Here is a 14247-nt window from a genome sequence, read left to right as displayed (position 1 = left end):
AACTTAATTTGAGCAGATATCGATGTGGGGAGTATTTTGAGGCCTGGGCACCATATGGAGGCAGCTTCATGATTTTTTCAGATTTTTCTTCCCTAGTATTCTAACCCGCTTCAAGGCTTATGTTCAGGGACCTCTGCATTCGGACGGTAAGGAGATGTAGCTCCAGTCTAGTAGGCAGACTGACTTCTCACTCACTCAAAAGCGTAAGAAAAACTGCACATACTCTAGTAGAAACATTCAATCTTAAGATCGATACCCCAACAGCAGTACTTATTCTACCAGAATCATTACAATAGAAAACAAGCTTTTTACATAATTTCTTTTATTTTTCAATATTTGTTGTTTGGTTTTGGTTTCCCAGTTTACTAAATTTCACTCGATTACTTTTATCGTCTTGCTTTTATTATTGTTTTGTTTATTTCTTCGCAGATTCAATTACGGCTAATTGAACATAATTTCTTTAGATTAATAATTGCATTACCACTACCCTAGTAAACTCATTATTGAACTTGCGTAAGCCATGGGTTTAACATCTGGATGGCTCTGTAATTAAGAAAAACGTTTGAATTAGGAATTGGGCAAGATGTTTCCTTCAATTACAACTAAACATGCTAAAAACTATTAAAGAATCTTCGTGACTTTCAGGCACATTTTACTCTTGTAATAGGATACTCACCACAGCTTCGAATGAAGTGAAATTAGGCTTAAGATCATTGCCTTTAATATTTATAAATGCTCCATTATTGCCCATAGTATCACTAGAAAAACCAAATACATTACAATTTCGATTTTCAAACGCATAGCCATCATCCTTACCAATAATTTGGTGCCGAAAAAACAGTGATGCATTGGCCGTTATGTGTTACCTCATATCCGGCATCCTTAACTTCATGACTCCTAACAACATATTCTAGATTGTTCTTTTCGCAGAATCTCTTCGTTACATCGGGTCCGAATTGTATTCCTACACCACGTTTTGACGGTCCCCGTCCAATGGCCTCTTGTGGATCACTCCATAATAATTCGCACATTAAACCTTCTTCCGGGGGTTGTCGGTTCCTCTCAATCTTCCGTAAATCATCTAATGTTACATTGTCGGTTGAGAACAAACCTCCATGCATGATGAGGATTTTGTTATTGATACAGTGGCACAACGGTAACCAATTGAATACTTGTGTGAACATATCCGCCATCGTAGAAGTGTATTTAGCTGTTACTTCACCGGTAAATCCATACATTTGATTCATATTAATACTCTCGTGATTGCCACGGGACATGAAAAAGTGATTTGGATATAAAAGTTTAAAACCGAACAGTGTAAAAATACATTCAACTGAAAATGAGCCTCGATCGACGAAGTCTCCGTTGAACAAGTACGGGTTTGTTTCTGATGGCAATCCGTTGATTTCGAATATATTCATAAGGTCATAAAACTGACCATGTATATCACCACAGATTGTGAACTTTGCTTCAGCGGGAACAGTTATATCAACTAGAGAGGGTTGCTTTCGAAGGTATGTGTCAATATCACACAGTATCTGAAAAAAATATAATTTTTATGTAAATAGGAAAGATAGAACGACTGTCGACTGTCATTGGGTAATTATCTGCTGTAATTGTAACTTTCGGAGAATATATCTGAATTTTGTACTGAAATCACAAGTTTGAATGAACATATGGAATTTCAACCAAACAATTTCCCGCATTTCTCCGAAACTACGTGACAATTGGTAAAGTAGTGCTAATCATCTCTAAATCCAATAACGCATAGACTATTAAATTCTAAAAAGCAATAATATATTTCAACGGTCTTACCTTGTACGCAAACTTCTTGTGTAATTTCTTCTGAGCCTTATAATGTTGCATGAGTTCTTTCATGAATGTTAACGTAACCTTACCATCTTCTAGCTTTGGTCCATTGTAATCATCCTCAATCGCTGGAAATTCAGATTTTCCATCAATTAAAAACCATAACACACCTCACACCCTATCTTCTGGCCTTACCTATAAACTCTAAATCCGAAAACATTTCCGACAATGTTTTGTCTGGCTTGTCCACAGCTATGGCCCGTTCAAAAGCTTGTCGTTTAACTATTTTCTTACATTCAGTAAATTTCACTTTGGCATTTTCATCATTTGGTCGTACTTTTGCTACATATTCAAAGTCTGAAAGTGCCTGCTTAAATTTTCCTAGAGACATATGCGCCGCTGCTCGTCGATAGTAACCCTTCAGGTACATGGGATCTTCTTTTACAGCCGCAATACCATCGGATAGAGCATAACCGAAGCTCTCTTGCCGTAAATGGGCCAAGCTTCGGTTAGCATAATAGACGGCATTGTGTGGATTATATTTGAGGGCTTCTGTATAACATTCGATAGCCTTGGTGTATTCCTTTTCTGTAAAAGAAAAAAGGTTTTGAGCATCTGCTTAGTTCCAACAATTGTATAATAATATGAAGATTTTAAAAGGTTCTTGTTTCGTCTCTTTCGCATTGGAAAGATCTTAGAGATCTTAGGAGACTTCACCTTTCGCGAAGAACCCTAAGGAGTGACACGGTGGCATCATAAGAATTTTGGTCAAGTCAGTTTCAAGGCACGGGGTTTAAAAGGCAATGGGAAAATACAAAAGATTTGCTCATTTTCTCATGGAACGCTCACTTTCTGTACAGAATAGGAGCGGCTAGTAAATACCCTGCCCCAATATAAGGCTGATGTCACCACGTTACAAGAAATTCGTTTCTAGGAGAAGAGTCACTGCACCACATCCAGTAAACCATGTGCTTGGAGTAGGTTTCTTAATTAGTTCTTAGGTTTGAAAACATAAACGAACGGGTATGCACTCTGCGCTTGTGAGGCAAATATTGAAATATAAGCCTCATTAACGTCCGTACCCCTTCACGCTTCGTTCCTACCGAAAAGGATAGCTTTTACTAGGGAGTGGAATAAACCCTTGAAGTCTACCCCGTGTATGATATCTAAATTATACTTGGAGATTTTAATAACCAATAGGGGATAGGCGGTCAAAGGGTAGTATAGGTCCCAGGGCGAAACGTGGATTGGTCCCTACGATGGAGCATAAAACCTGGGAAACGCCTGCTGAATCAACACCAACAGCTCTACTACCAAACCCTATATCCACCTCCACGTGGTGATTGCTGGGAGTTCTTTCTTTATGAAAAACTGCAGACGAGTCTCCCGCGCCTAAAAACGGGACCAAATTTACCAACTGGTCCTCCAGGTTGGGGGTTGGGTAGGGCCAACCCTACACGGAAAACCGATGTTACGAAGCCACGAAAGGAGCCTCGGACAGGATGGATCTTACAACGACGAACTCGGCAACGACAACGGGTTAACGATTTGCGCAGTTTCTTATGGATCGTGCGCTCCCTGTACAGACCGAATGCTGCTGAGCAGCTAGCCGATACCCTGTCCCAATATAGGGCTGATATAACAGTGTTACAAGAGATGCGATGGATAGGGACCGGTTTCCTGGAGAAGAGCCGCTACACCATATATTATAGTGGCCATCCAGTAAACCAGGTGCTCGGAGTAAGTTTCTTAGTCACCCAAAAAATGAAACCGTGCTGTTATCGGCTTTGAAAATATACGCGAAAGACTATACACTCTGCGTTTGCGAGGCAAGTTTAGAAATATAAGCCTCATAAACGTTCAAGCCCCTACAGAGGAGACTGCAGAGTCGAAGAAGGATACCTTCTACGTGGCAGTTGAGCGGACCCCCGAAGCCTGTCTCAAGTATGATATCAAAATCATACTTGGAGATTTCAACAGTCAAGTAGGGACGGAGCCAGTATTCAGGCGAAACGTTGGCTCCCATAGCTTACATAAGGATACCAATGATAACGGATTACGCATTATCCAGTTAGCAGCATCACACGAAATGGTTGTTGGAAGTACCTGGTTTGTGCGGAAAGCGGTTCACAAACATACGTAGGCCTCTCCAGAAGGGACCACTTTCAACTAAATTGACCACGTGCTGATTTAACGCCGCCACCTCTCAGCCTTGATGAATGTCAGAACATATAGGGGGGCCAATATAGACCACTAACGCGTTGGCATGGTACTCCGAGCTCGAATTACGACACCACCTACAATCCCCTCTGACAATCAGGTGAGAGTGAATACTGAAGCCATCCACAACACAGCCCTCCGCGACACCTATAAGAGGGAAATGGATGCTGCAATAACCGCAGTCAACAGAGGTTCTGGAGATGAAGCATCAACAATTGATCTTCACAACCACCTGAAGAACGTTATCATTGATACGACCACAAAGATACTTGGCCCCAGCCGCAAAAAAAGTCGGAACGGCTGGTTTGACGATGAATGTAAGCTAGCAACAGAACGGAAGAATGCTGCATACCGAGTAATGTTGCATTCTCAAAGAACGCGAGCAGGCACAGAGACTTATCACGAACTCGGTCGAGCGGAGAAGCCTGGGAGAACCAACAAGTCTGTGAACTCGAAAAGTACAGGGAGCAACCGCACCACGCGCGCAAATTTTACCAACAAGTCAGCAGGATGAAGCCTTATAGACCACCAAGTATAGGAGTAGCACGGTGCAATTCATCGGCTTCAAAATCAGAAGTCGCCAGAAGCCGATGGAATTACAGTCGAATTAATTAAATATGGAGGCGACCAGTTACACCAAGTGATTCATCAACTTGTGCTGAAGGTATGGGACAGCGAATCAATGCCTGACGATTGGCAACGAGGTATTATCTGTCTCATACATAAAAAAGGAGGTATCACACCGTGCAGCAATTATAGAGGATTCACGTTGCTGAGTACCATCTATAAGATATTCTCACACATACTCTACAAACTGCCTTCATGCAGATCGAGCAGGTGGCAATTGGGGCGAGATCTTGGGCTGCACATCAATGAAGGCAAGACAAAGTATATGGTGGTAACGTCCGCACCGAAAACCAACCAACGAAATATGGAAACATACTAGTATTAACTTTATTGATGCAAATATCGAAACCGAATGTATTTTGACGCCTTGATTTCGTAGAGATACACCATTGTGATTTTTTGGATGGCTAGGTTCTGAGAACGAGACCTGTTTCACTCGACAATATTTTCGAAAAGTACTAATTGAACCTTTTCATTTGATATTGGTATTTGATACAAAATTTTTATATCCTCCTTTCACATCTATGAGAGTTCCTCCCTCAAACTCAACACAAAATGGCGCTACTAGCTATGTATAAAGGGATTCACATACCACGCCTTCTTGAGAGAAAAATGAAGACGAAAAAATGCAGCTTGCGACTATTGATGTACAACTATTTAACAAAGTTGTGAAAATCTCCCCAATATACTATCCGCTCCGATCCGGTGATAAAAAAGATTTCGCTCGACTCTTCCAGTTTATGGGAAGTTCCTTTATTTTAGAAGATGACTTTAACACGAAAAAAGGCTTCTGGGGATCTAGGTTAACAATATCTAGAGGCAGAGCATCATTTGAAGCAGAAAGAGCACAAAAATGAAATTTTTACTTCAGCGATAAGCCTACATACTGGACGTAACAAAAACACCCTACGTTATTGATTTCTTCTTCGGAGGAATACATCCATGTTGTCAATAATGGAAACCTGATGTCCGATCACTCGCCTGCGCAAAAGTGAAAAGAAAGAAAAAACTATCCTCCCAGGCTGACTAATAGTCGAACAAAGTGGACCGTATTCAAAAAGCGCATCCAAGAAAACGTTTGCATAAATGACTATAAATGACCAAATCGACACTGCTTATCAACTCAAGGAGGAGATCGATCTTCTAACAATGAAGATATAACAGCCAGATTAGCAAAGCACTCCTGCTCATCATGGGCTCAATAAAAAATATTGACTGCAGTGGTTAACGAACTAATTGCAGAGAAACGTAGAGGTTGCAAACGGATAAGAAAAAACCATAACTTTTTTGACAAACAAGTTAAAGACCTTAATTACCAAATATATATGGCAATGGGTTTATTCTGCACAGGATAAGGCAGATCTGTTTGCGAAGCATCTAGGAAGTACCTTCCAGCCTCTAGATACACAAGTGTCTACATGCTTGAGGTCAGCCAGAAAAGTGGACCATTACCCAATAGAACTAAATGAGTTGAGGACAGAATTTAAAATAAATGTATCCCATAATAAAGCTCCTGGCAACTTATTACAGGAATACTGTAAGAATTGCCAGAAAAGAGCCTAATCAAATTATCACAAATAATTAATATAGCTTTCAGATTAAATATGTCCCTCGACAAGTGGCCGGTTATAATGGTCCTTAAACCAGGGAAGGAGTCAAATAAAGTCGAATCGTATCGACCAATATCGCTACTCCCTACTACAGCCGAGCAAAAGCTTCTTCCTAAGAGACCGAAGCAAATCATTGTGGATCGAAATCTAATACCATCTCAATAATTCGGTTTCCATCAGAATTCCACAGCAGCATTCCACAATCCAATAAGTGCACAGGAGCAAGCAGATGTGCTCAGCAATTTTTTCTCGATGTCGCCCATGTGTTTGACAAGTGTGGCACCCAGAAAAATTTTTCGATATCTTAAAATCGTATGTATCAGAGCGGGTATTCAGAGTGAAATATGAAGGAACCTACTCTGAACTGAATAAAGATCGCAGCAAAGTGCTGCAGGGCAGTGTCCTGGGCACAACACCGTTTCTCCTGTATACCAATGATAGAAAATAGAAAAGTAGAAGAAGCAAAAATAAAATTACAAACAGTTACTGAAACATTGTAGAATGGACCAAGTAATGTAAAATAAAATTAAACGAAAGGAAATCAACGTACATTAACTTCACAAAAAAAAAAGAATCCAACTATGATGACGGACATATGCCACAGGCGAGTGAAGTCAAATATTTGGGTACGACACTCCATGCTAAGCTCAGCTGGAAAGGACACATCCTAAGAAAGAAGAAGCAGTTAAATGCCAGATACAGACAGAGATACTGCCTATTGGGGAGGGATTCCCAACTGACCATCGACAATAAGCTGCTAACTTATAAGCTAATCCTAAGGCTCATACAAACATTACAAAATAAAGCGCTAAGAAGCTTAGTAGACGGTTCCTGGTTCATTCGTAATTAGGATGGTTCATTCGTAGGAGGATAGGATGCGTAGGGTCCTGAAAGTACAGTTAGTTAGTGAAGTTATCAAAAACCAAGCAATTAAACATAGTGTAAAGTAATTAATTTCACTTTTTGTAATAAAATAAAACAAATCTATCTAGCTTCTTAACGTTTATTGTATTTCTTCGCGTCGTATCTATCACAATCGATATCTAAAACAATAATAACAGATCTTATCTTTTCCAAGCGTAAACTGGACTCGGAAGGGTTTCAAGCTAAACCTGTTTTCACACATACAAATATATTTACAACACATCTATTTTGGAAGATCTTCGTCAAGATCCATTGCCAATTATCTTGCCTGTGTAGGATTGCAAGCTATAGTAACAAGTTAGTACGTCTACTAATTGCGTGTTACCATGCTCGTCCTACACGTTTAACTAAACCTCTTCCAGAACTCTTATGTAATTACACAATTTTCATCCGATTGCGCATTGATAATCAATGAGTTGGAGACACTTAAACTCCCATTGCACATTTCGAACACGAAATAAGTGAGAGGTATAAATTTCATATTTTGTCTCAGTTTAGCTTGTACATTTTAAACACGCATTTCTTCATTTAACACATAGTCATCGACTACGATCTCATAAAAATAACGAAGTCCGAAAAATTAACTGATATCTCTAATATTTTCAAACAACTGAAAAGAGTAAAGCCAAATGACATATAAGTTACTGAGGAACAGCCAGTGGAATGGACCACAGGTTCTTCTCCCAATAAAAACGAAACCTAAATATGCAAAGGAAGCTGCTGGATGGCTTTATTGAGTGAAAATCCACCTCTTAAAAAACTTGTTTGAATACGAAAATATTCACTTATACCAATTCGAATATATTCGTAGAAATTCATCGTACGGATATATTCGTATTATTCCTAACACTGGTTGCAGATAATCTAAAATCCAGCATCTTGATTTTAAGGACCCTTGTTCCTAAGGGATAATTCGCGGAGAACCCAACAACCAGATTTCACGACATAACTCATGACACGGATTCTTCTATGTTGGTACGGTATATATTGAACCCCTCTGTCTCCTGCGTCTACGGTCGAACATACAGCAAACAATGAATTTGCTCTATTCTCATGTTGAAAACACCTCATTCGTTCATTTAAGCCTGCAACTGGGGTCCACTCTTACCTGGGTGGTCACTTCCAATTGGGCTTTAATCATCTTTGACCCAATATGGCTAACAAGTAATAAAAAATCGCCATTAAAGGGATAAACGTGGCAATTATCGTAGACCGGCAAAAAACTAGACATTTTTTTTTCATTTCTTGGTATCGTCGAGACTCAAAGAGTAATGCTACTGCCACTGTGAGAGAGAATAGACTGAAAAAATGTGTTTCGGAAAGCAATACAATTTTCACCAAGTCGAGAACCAGAAGCTTGACGCTTCAGGTATACAAGGTTTTGTGTTTCCCTATGTGAGGAGCACAACGCAGTTCTCCATTGGCTGATAGCATTAACTCGAGCGCCTAGTTCGGTCAATGGCAGTAACCTGCCCAGAACTAAGCGATTGAAATAGCTCGGGTCAATGCTATCAACCAATGGAGAACTGCATAATGAAATTGTTTCATGCATTAACGCAACCTGGATGAAGTGGCGTTCCACAACTGTTGTTTTTTATGAGCGACGTATCAGCGAGCGTCTCAAACCTAAAATTTACCGCAATGTCGTCCCTCTGCCGCTCTCTATAGTTCTGAGTGTAAGCCGACTATAAAAGACAATGAAGGGCGTCTTGCGATAAATGAGACGAAGATGTTGCATTGAACTGGTGGCGTGACACGTTTTGATCGCATCAGAAATGAGGATATCCGCGATATGGGATTGTACCGATCGTGAAAAAACTGCGAGTGAAGCGTCTTCGATGGTATGGTCACGTAATTCGCACTAAAGGGAATTAACTTGCCAATATTGGTGTGAACATCGAAGCCAACGTTAAACGACCAAAAGGCCGGTCGAAACAACGGTGGCTTGATACGCTGGATGGGGATTTACGCCTCGCAATTACATCCAGATCAGGGGCTTAATCAAATAAAATGGCGAAACCGATCACGACGAACCGACCCCACTTGTGAACGGGACAAATGCTGAAGAAAAAGAAGATGTGAGGAGCGACGAGTGCATGACAGCTCCATGTCACATAATTAAAAATTCAATTTCCTTCTATTTTTTAGAAAGCGATTTAAATAAATCATTTGATGGAAAGCCCTGTATTGATAATAGTCAACCTCATACGCTTTACACTCTGAGTTTAATATTATTAGCAAATGCGAAGAATTTAACCTACAACAGATACAAAAAAATCAGTGTTGTTAAGGCTTGGTTAGGGAGTGCTGGACTAGCACTCGCGGAGGAAAAGACGGAAGCGGTCCTCATCACTAAGCGCCGCAAAAGAAATTACACCTGCATTAGAATCGGGAATCGTATCATCACTTCCAAGCCGGCCATCAAATACTTGGGGGTGATGATAGACGGAGGACTTAATTTTAAGCAGCACATAAAACATACTTGTAAAAGAGCAGCCACCGCGAGTAATGCTCTGGCAAAGATGATGCCGAACTTAGGGAGCCCACGGCATACTTGCAGGCTACTCGTTGCCAGGGTTGTGAGCTCTATCATGCTGCATGCAGCCCCAATTTGAGGAAAAGCACTGCAGGTTTTAGGCAATACACATCAACTGAGTACGGTTTACAGAAGAACATCCCCAAGGGTGTGTTCTGCCTTCAGGACCGTCTCAGACGATGCAGCGTTCTTCATCTCGGGAATGATGCCGATTGAAATTCTGGCATCCGAAATGATGAACATTTATAACACCAGGTCTATCTCTCCCTTATCGCAGGTAAAAAAGTCGAAAGAGATAGATCCATAAGCAGATGGCATCAGCGATGGGACCAGTCAGAAAAGGGTCGTTGGACTTACAGGTTGATCTCTTCCATCAGGAAGTGGCTGGAGAGAAAGCATGGGGAGATCAATTATAATCTCACCCAGTTTCTCACCGGCCATGCAGGATACCGTCAATACCTGTACAGGTTTAAATTGGACACCTCGCCTAATTGTCCAAACTGCGGGTTCCCAAAGGACCCAGCGCACGGAGGAACCTAGAGGAAACTCTAGGTGAAGTGCTATCACCGGGAAGTCGGGGGTGATTTTAGTGGGTAAAAATCCCACACTCTGGCGTGCCCAGGCCAGTCTTTTGAAGATTTCCACCTCCTCAAAAAAAACAAACAGACAGAGACAGACAGTGAATCGATTTTAATAAGGTTTTATTTCACACAAAAGCTTAAAAAGCAAAGAAATGAAGTTTTGGGTCAGCTGCCAACTCAGATTTGGATTTACTGGTGGTCAAATGACATGACAACTCCACCATAACCGATGAAGGCAATTTGTTGGTATGTATAACGCCACTTCAAAAGGTAAAACGATTAAACTACAAGAGAAAACTATTGAACAACTATTTATAATAAGCGATTATAACTGTTAATCTTCACGAGAATCGAGTTGTGAACTACAGCGTTGAGGTCAGAGTTTAGAGTTGGTGGTAGAACGTGCCAAACAAACTATTCTACATGTGCGATAAATGTAGCCCTCGCCGGGGATGTTTTAAACCATGTCATACCGAATAGAGAATCTGGCCAATTACTCGCATTCTGTCCATTACGTCTCTACGTTGCATTTGATCCTGATTGTACCACACACACTTTTGTCAACATTTTAACGCTCAATAAAATGATTATTAAGGCGGTCATCCCGTGTGTCAAATTCGCGGAATCGAATTTTTTTTGCCATCAATTGTATCTAGATATAGTGTAGAATATATGGGCAAAGTGATTTTTTGATATTCGTAGTCGTTCGGAAATTATAGTGTTAAACACGTTATAAGTCACATGCTGGATTTATGTCGATCGCCGTAATAAAGTTCGTATTTATCGGTCCGAATGACGTTCGACGCTAAAAAGACAAGAATTGAAGCCAAGGCCGTGCATGTGTTTCTTCAAGAAACCTAAGGTTTATGGATTAGGTATAGCAGATTAATGGTCAGTTAAGGTTTTATGGCTAGTTAGTTAGTTTAGTTAACTGGGGGAGCCGCAGCTCCGAGCACTCAGGCCATTGTTAGGCCCATTGTATTATCCCCGTAAGTTGCCTCTTCAATGGCTTCCCGCCTACGATGTTCGCAGGCTTTAGCGAATCTTAGAACATTCTCGAGAGACAGAGAGTGTGCAGATTCTTCATTGAAGAAAACCTTGCCAAGGTGTCTTCGTCTGAGATCTGAAGATGCCGGGCAGCTGCATTGGCTCCACATAGCGGAAACCACTACCCCAATCTTTTCCATATGGTAGTTTAAGGGGCAGTGTCCCGTCAAAAGCCCTACTAGGGCGTTCATGTCCCACTTCTTAAGGGACAACAAAAATGCAGCTCTAGTGGCCCTAGGCTATTTCAGAAGGATATTCGCTTGCGCTTGCGTGAATCCTTGCAACTTCACCCTTCAGAGTAGACTCGACAGTAGATGGTCGGATTCCAAGAGCTGATTCTGGCCCCACCATTGTGGATCCAGACCCTTGGCGAGCCCGTCTGTCAGCCTCCTCATTACCGGCGATATTAGAGTGCCCCGGCACCCACATCAGGAATGATTCGTTCAGTCGGCCAAGTTTCAGCAGCACCTGATGACAACTCCACACCAACTGGCTTGATATGTTGTTGCCATTTAGTGCTGATAATGCCGCCCGACTGTCGGAACAGATTCGAATGGTGCGACCCCTCCATTTTTGTCGCAGACATTCTTCTGCTGCCAATGAAATGGCATATATCTCCGCCTGGAATATGGTCATTTTTCCGAGGGGTCGGGCCAGTTCTATAATCGGATTCTCCAAGAACACCCCTGCGCCCGATCGATCCTCCATGACTGACCCGTCGGTGAAGATTATTAGGGGTTGTAATCTGAAAAGACTCATGGCCACTTGTCGACCATTCTTCTCTTTCGGTGATTACGACAGGGTATGTCTTTTCAAAGACGAATCTGGAAACCATATGATCGCGTTTTATGGCTAAAAGTCGCATTCTACTTTTTAAATGCGTTTTTCTCGAAACTGCATGTTAAAAATCGGCTGCCACCATAGCCCAAAATCTATCCAACGAAATTCTTTGAAATTTTCATGACTTATTCAGAACATATTTCTACGGTCCGCAAACTAGGATAATTGCGTTTCATTCAGTAGTTTTTTTTATTCATTGAAGAAGCCTTAAAAAAAACACCAAAATTAAAAAAGAAAGTTTAACAAGGCACCAAAAATTTAGTTTTTAATATTTTTTTAATAATCCTAGTTTGCGGACTGTAGTTGAGTCTGTACGTTAAAATGCCATTTACTTTTTTCTCTAAGATGGTCGCAGCGCCCTCTATCGTGGCAACAGAAAAACACCTTTTTTTGGAGATGGGCCTATAAATTGTTCTGTATTTCAATACCGAACTATGTGATCGGGCTGGAAAAATTACTATGCACGCTCAAGATATTAATAAATCTATGGTGAAAAATTCGTATTTGTATCTTTCTCCAGTTCTTAACAAAAAATTTCTAAAAAAAGCCAAAAAACGGCCGTCACACAGGCTGACCCCCTTAACACAAAACTAGACTTTTTACTTTTTCAATGAGTTGATCTGCAATGGGTTAATGCAAAAGAACGGACCGTCAAATATTTAGTCACTTCTTTTTCTCAAAAGGGGTAGTAAATTTCAGAGTAAAACGTTATGCCATCACTCCCAGATCACCATCACTAAACGAATTTAACTAACTTGAATTTTTACATGGAAAAGGCTCTAATCATTTAGAAAGTGGTTCGAATTTGACGTGAAAGTGGAGCTGAAGGTCTGATAAATCTGATGTTCTCCTAATACCAAGAAACCTCAACAAAAGATTATTCCTAACGCGAACCTTTTCGTTGCAAGGCATTGAAAATCGGTTTCCGCGTCATTAGCTACAGCGGGCTTCCAATTGCTAATAGACCATCTGACTCTCAGCGCGCTCGCGGTGCATGCCGTACTTGCAGCCGCGAAAAGCACAACATTCGAGACCTGCCATGTGTGCCCGCCACATGAAATCATCAATACTCGCAACTGCATTCGAATCCAATCGATCAAACGGTTCCCATGCAAATTTACGCACCAACTTCGCCTTGCTATGACGACCGCCTGCATAGGTTAAGTAATCGAGAATTCTAGCCGAGCGGGAAAATGACTTGTGGAAGTTGGACAAGTGGGCGCTGACTGAGACAATGGTATCACTCGCACTTATCATGCTAATCAGCCGAGTGTCCTACGTCAGGGGTGCAAACTCCATTGACCGAGCTCGAATTAGGAAGTGATGCATGGTCCACCTACGCGGGGCCTGTATGGCAAAATGCCTGCCGGCCTTGAGTTTTTCAACGTGGTCTCGTCCATTTCATTTCTGGCGCTAAACCCGAGGACAACACTTGATAAGTAATTCAAAACACGTAATTGCCAAGCAACGAAGCCTGCCCCTGCCTGACTAGGTTATGTCTCGCAGGGGGCCTAGATTCGAGGGGCTGCATTGACAGGCGGAAGCCGCATCGCGGCACCGACTCCTGACAGGCGGCCGCCCGGACGGCGGCGATCAACCCAAAACACTTGCAAATGCTTACTTTTCATGTGCTCATTGCCGAGGTTCTTGTAGGACTCGGCCTTCTCCTCGTCGGTTGGGCCAGTGGCCACCTCGGTCGCCTTCTCGTCCTTATTCGCAATTGTCGGTGCCTCCGAAGACATTCTGTCCAGCAGCGAGGGTGACTTCTATTTACAAATTGGACGTTGACGATATTTCCGGCAGTCAGTTAACTGTCTGTTGCGTTAATGCTAGCGCGTGAAACTAATTGTAAAACCGAAATTCACGAGCGGATCACTCACTGAGCAATAAAAAACCGACAGAACCGAACGAACGACAAATAAAATCGCACGGAATCGGCACACAGGGCACACTCGTCTTCCCCCTCCTGATTCACTTGACTGTCACATGTGCACCCCGCGTCGCACCCCCGGCCGAGCTTCTACTAACGCCGTACGCACGGATGAATGAAATT

General features: G+C 41.7%; 1 protein-coding gene across 1 annotated transcript; it reads right to left on the bottom strand.

The window, feature by feature from the left end:
- Positions 1 to 380: 380 nt before the first annotated feature.
- Positions 381 to 14247, bottom strand: LOC119652458 (serine/threonine-protein phosphatase 5). Its single transcript, XM_038056622.1, has 6 exons — positions 13816 to 14247; positions 2005 to 2397; positions 1816 to 1937; positions 817 to 1538; positions 677 to 758; positions 381 to 543 (listed from the first exon to the last, which is right to left on the bottom strand). The coding sequence occupies exons 1-6, from the start codon at positions 13934 to 13936 to the stop codon at positions 484 to 486; spliced, it is 1500 nt and encodes a 499-aa protein (XP_037912550.1). The 5' UTR covers positions 13937 to 14247; the 3' UTR covers positions 381 to 483.

This window comes from Hermetia illucens, chromosome 3 (genome assembly GCF_905115235.1).
Source record: "Hermetia illucens chromosome 3, iHerIll2.2.curated.20191125, whole genome shotgun sequence".
NCBI lineage: Eukaryota > Metazoa > Arthropoda > Insecta > Diptera > Stratiomyidae > Hermetia > Hermetia illucens.
This window is presented reverse-complemented; position numbering and strand designations above follow the sequence as displayed.

What these genes read in the sequence shown, in the direction of transcription:
- LOC119652458 (XM_038056622.1), bottom strand. Translation starts at nt 13,936, where the DNA reads ATGTCTTCGGAGGCACCGACAATTGCGAATAAGGACGAGAAGGCGACC. An exon ending in ACAAGAAGTTTGCGTACAAG is followed by an intron (nt 1,539 to 1,815) that starts GTAAGACCGTTG and finishes TATTTTTTTCAG; the next exon opens with ATACTGTGTGATATTGACAC. An exon ending in TCACTTCATTCGAAGCTGTG is followed by an intron (nt 544 to 676) that starts GTGAGTATCCTA and finishes TCTTAATTACAG; the next exon opens with AGCCATCCAGATGTTAAACC.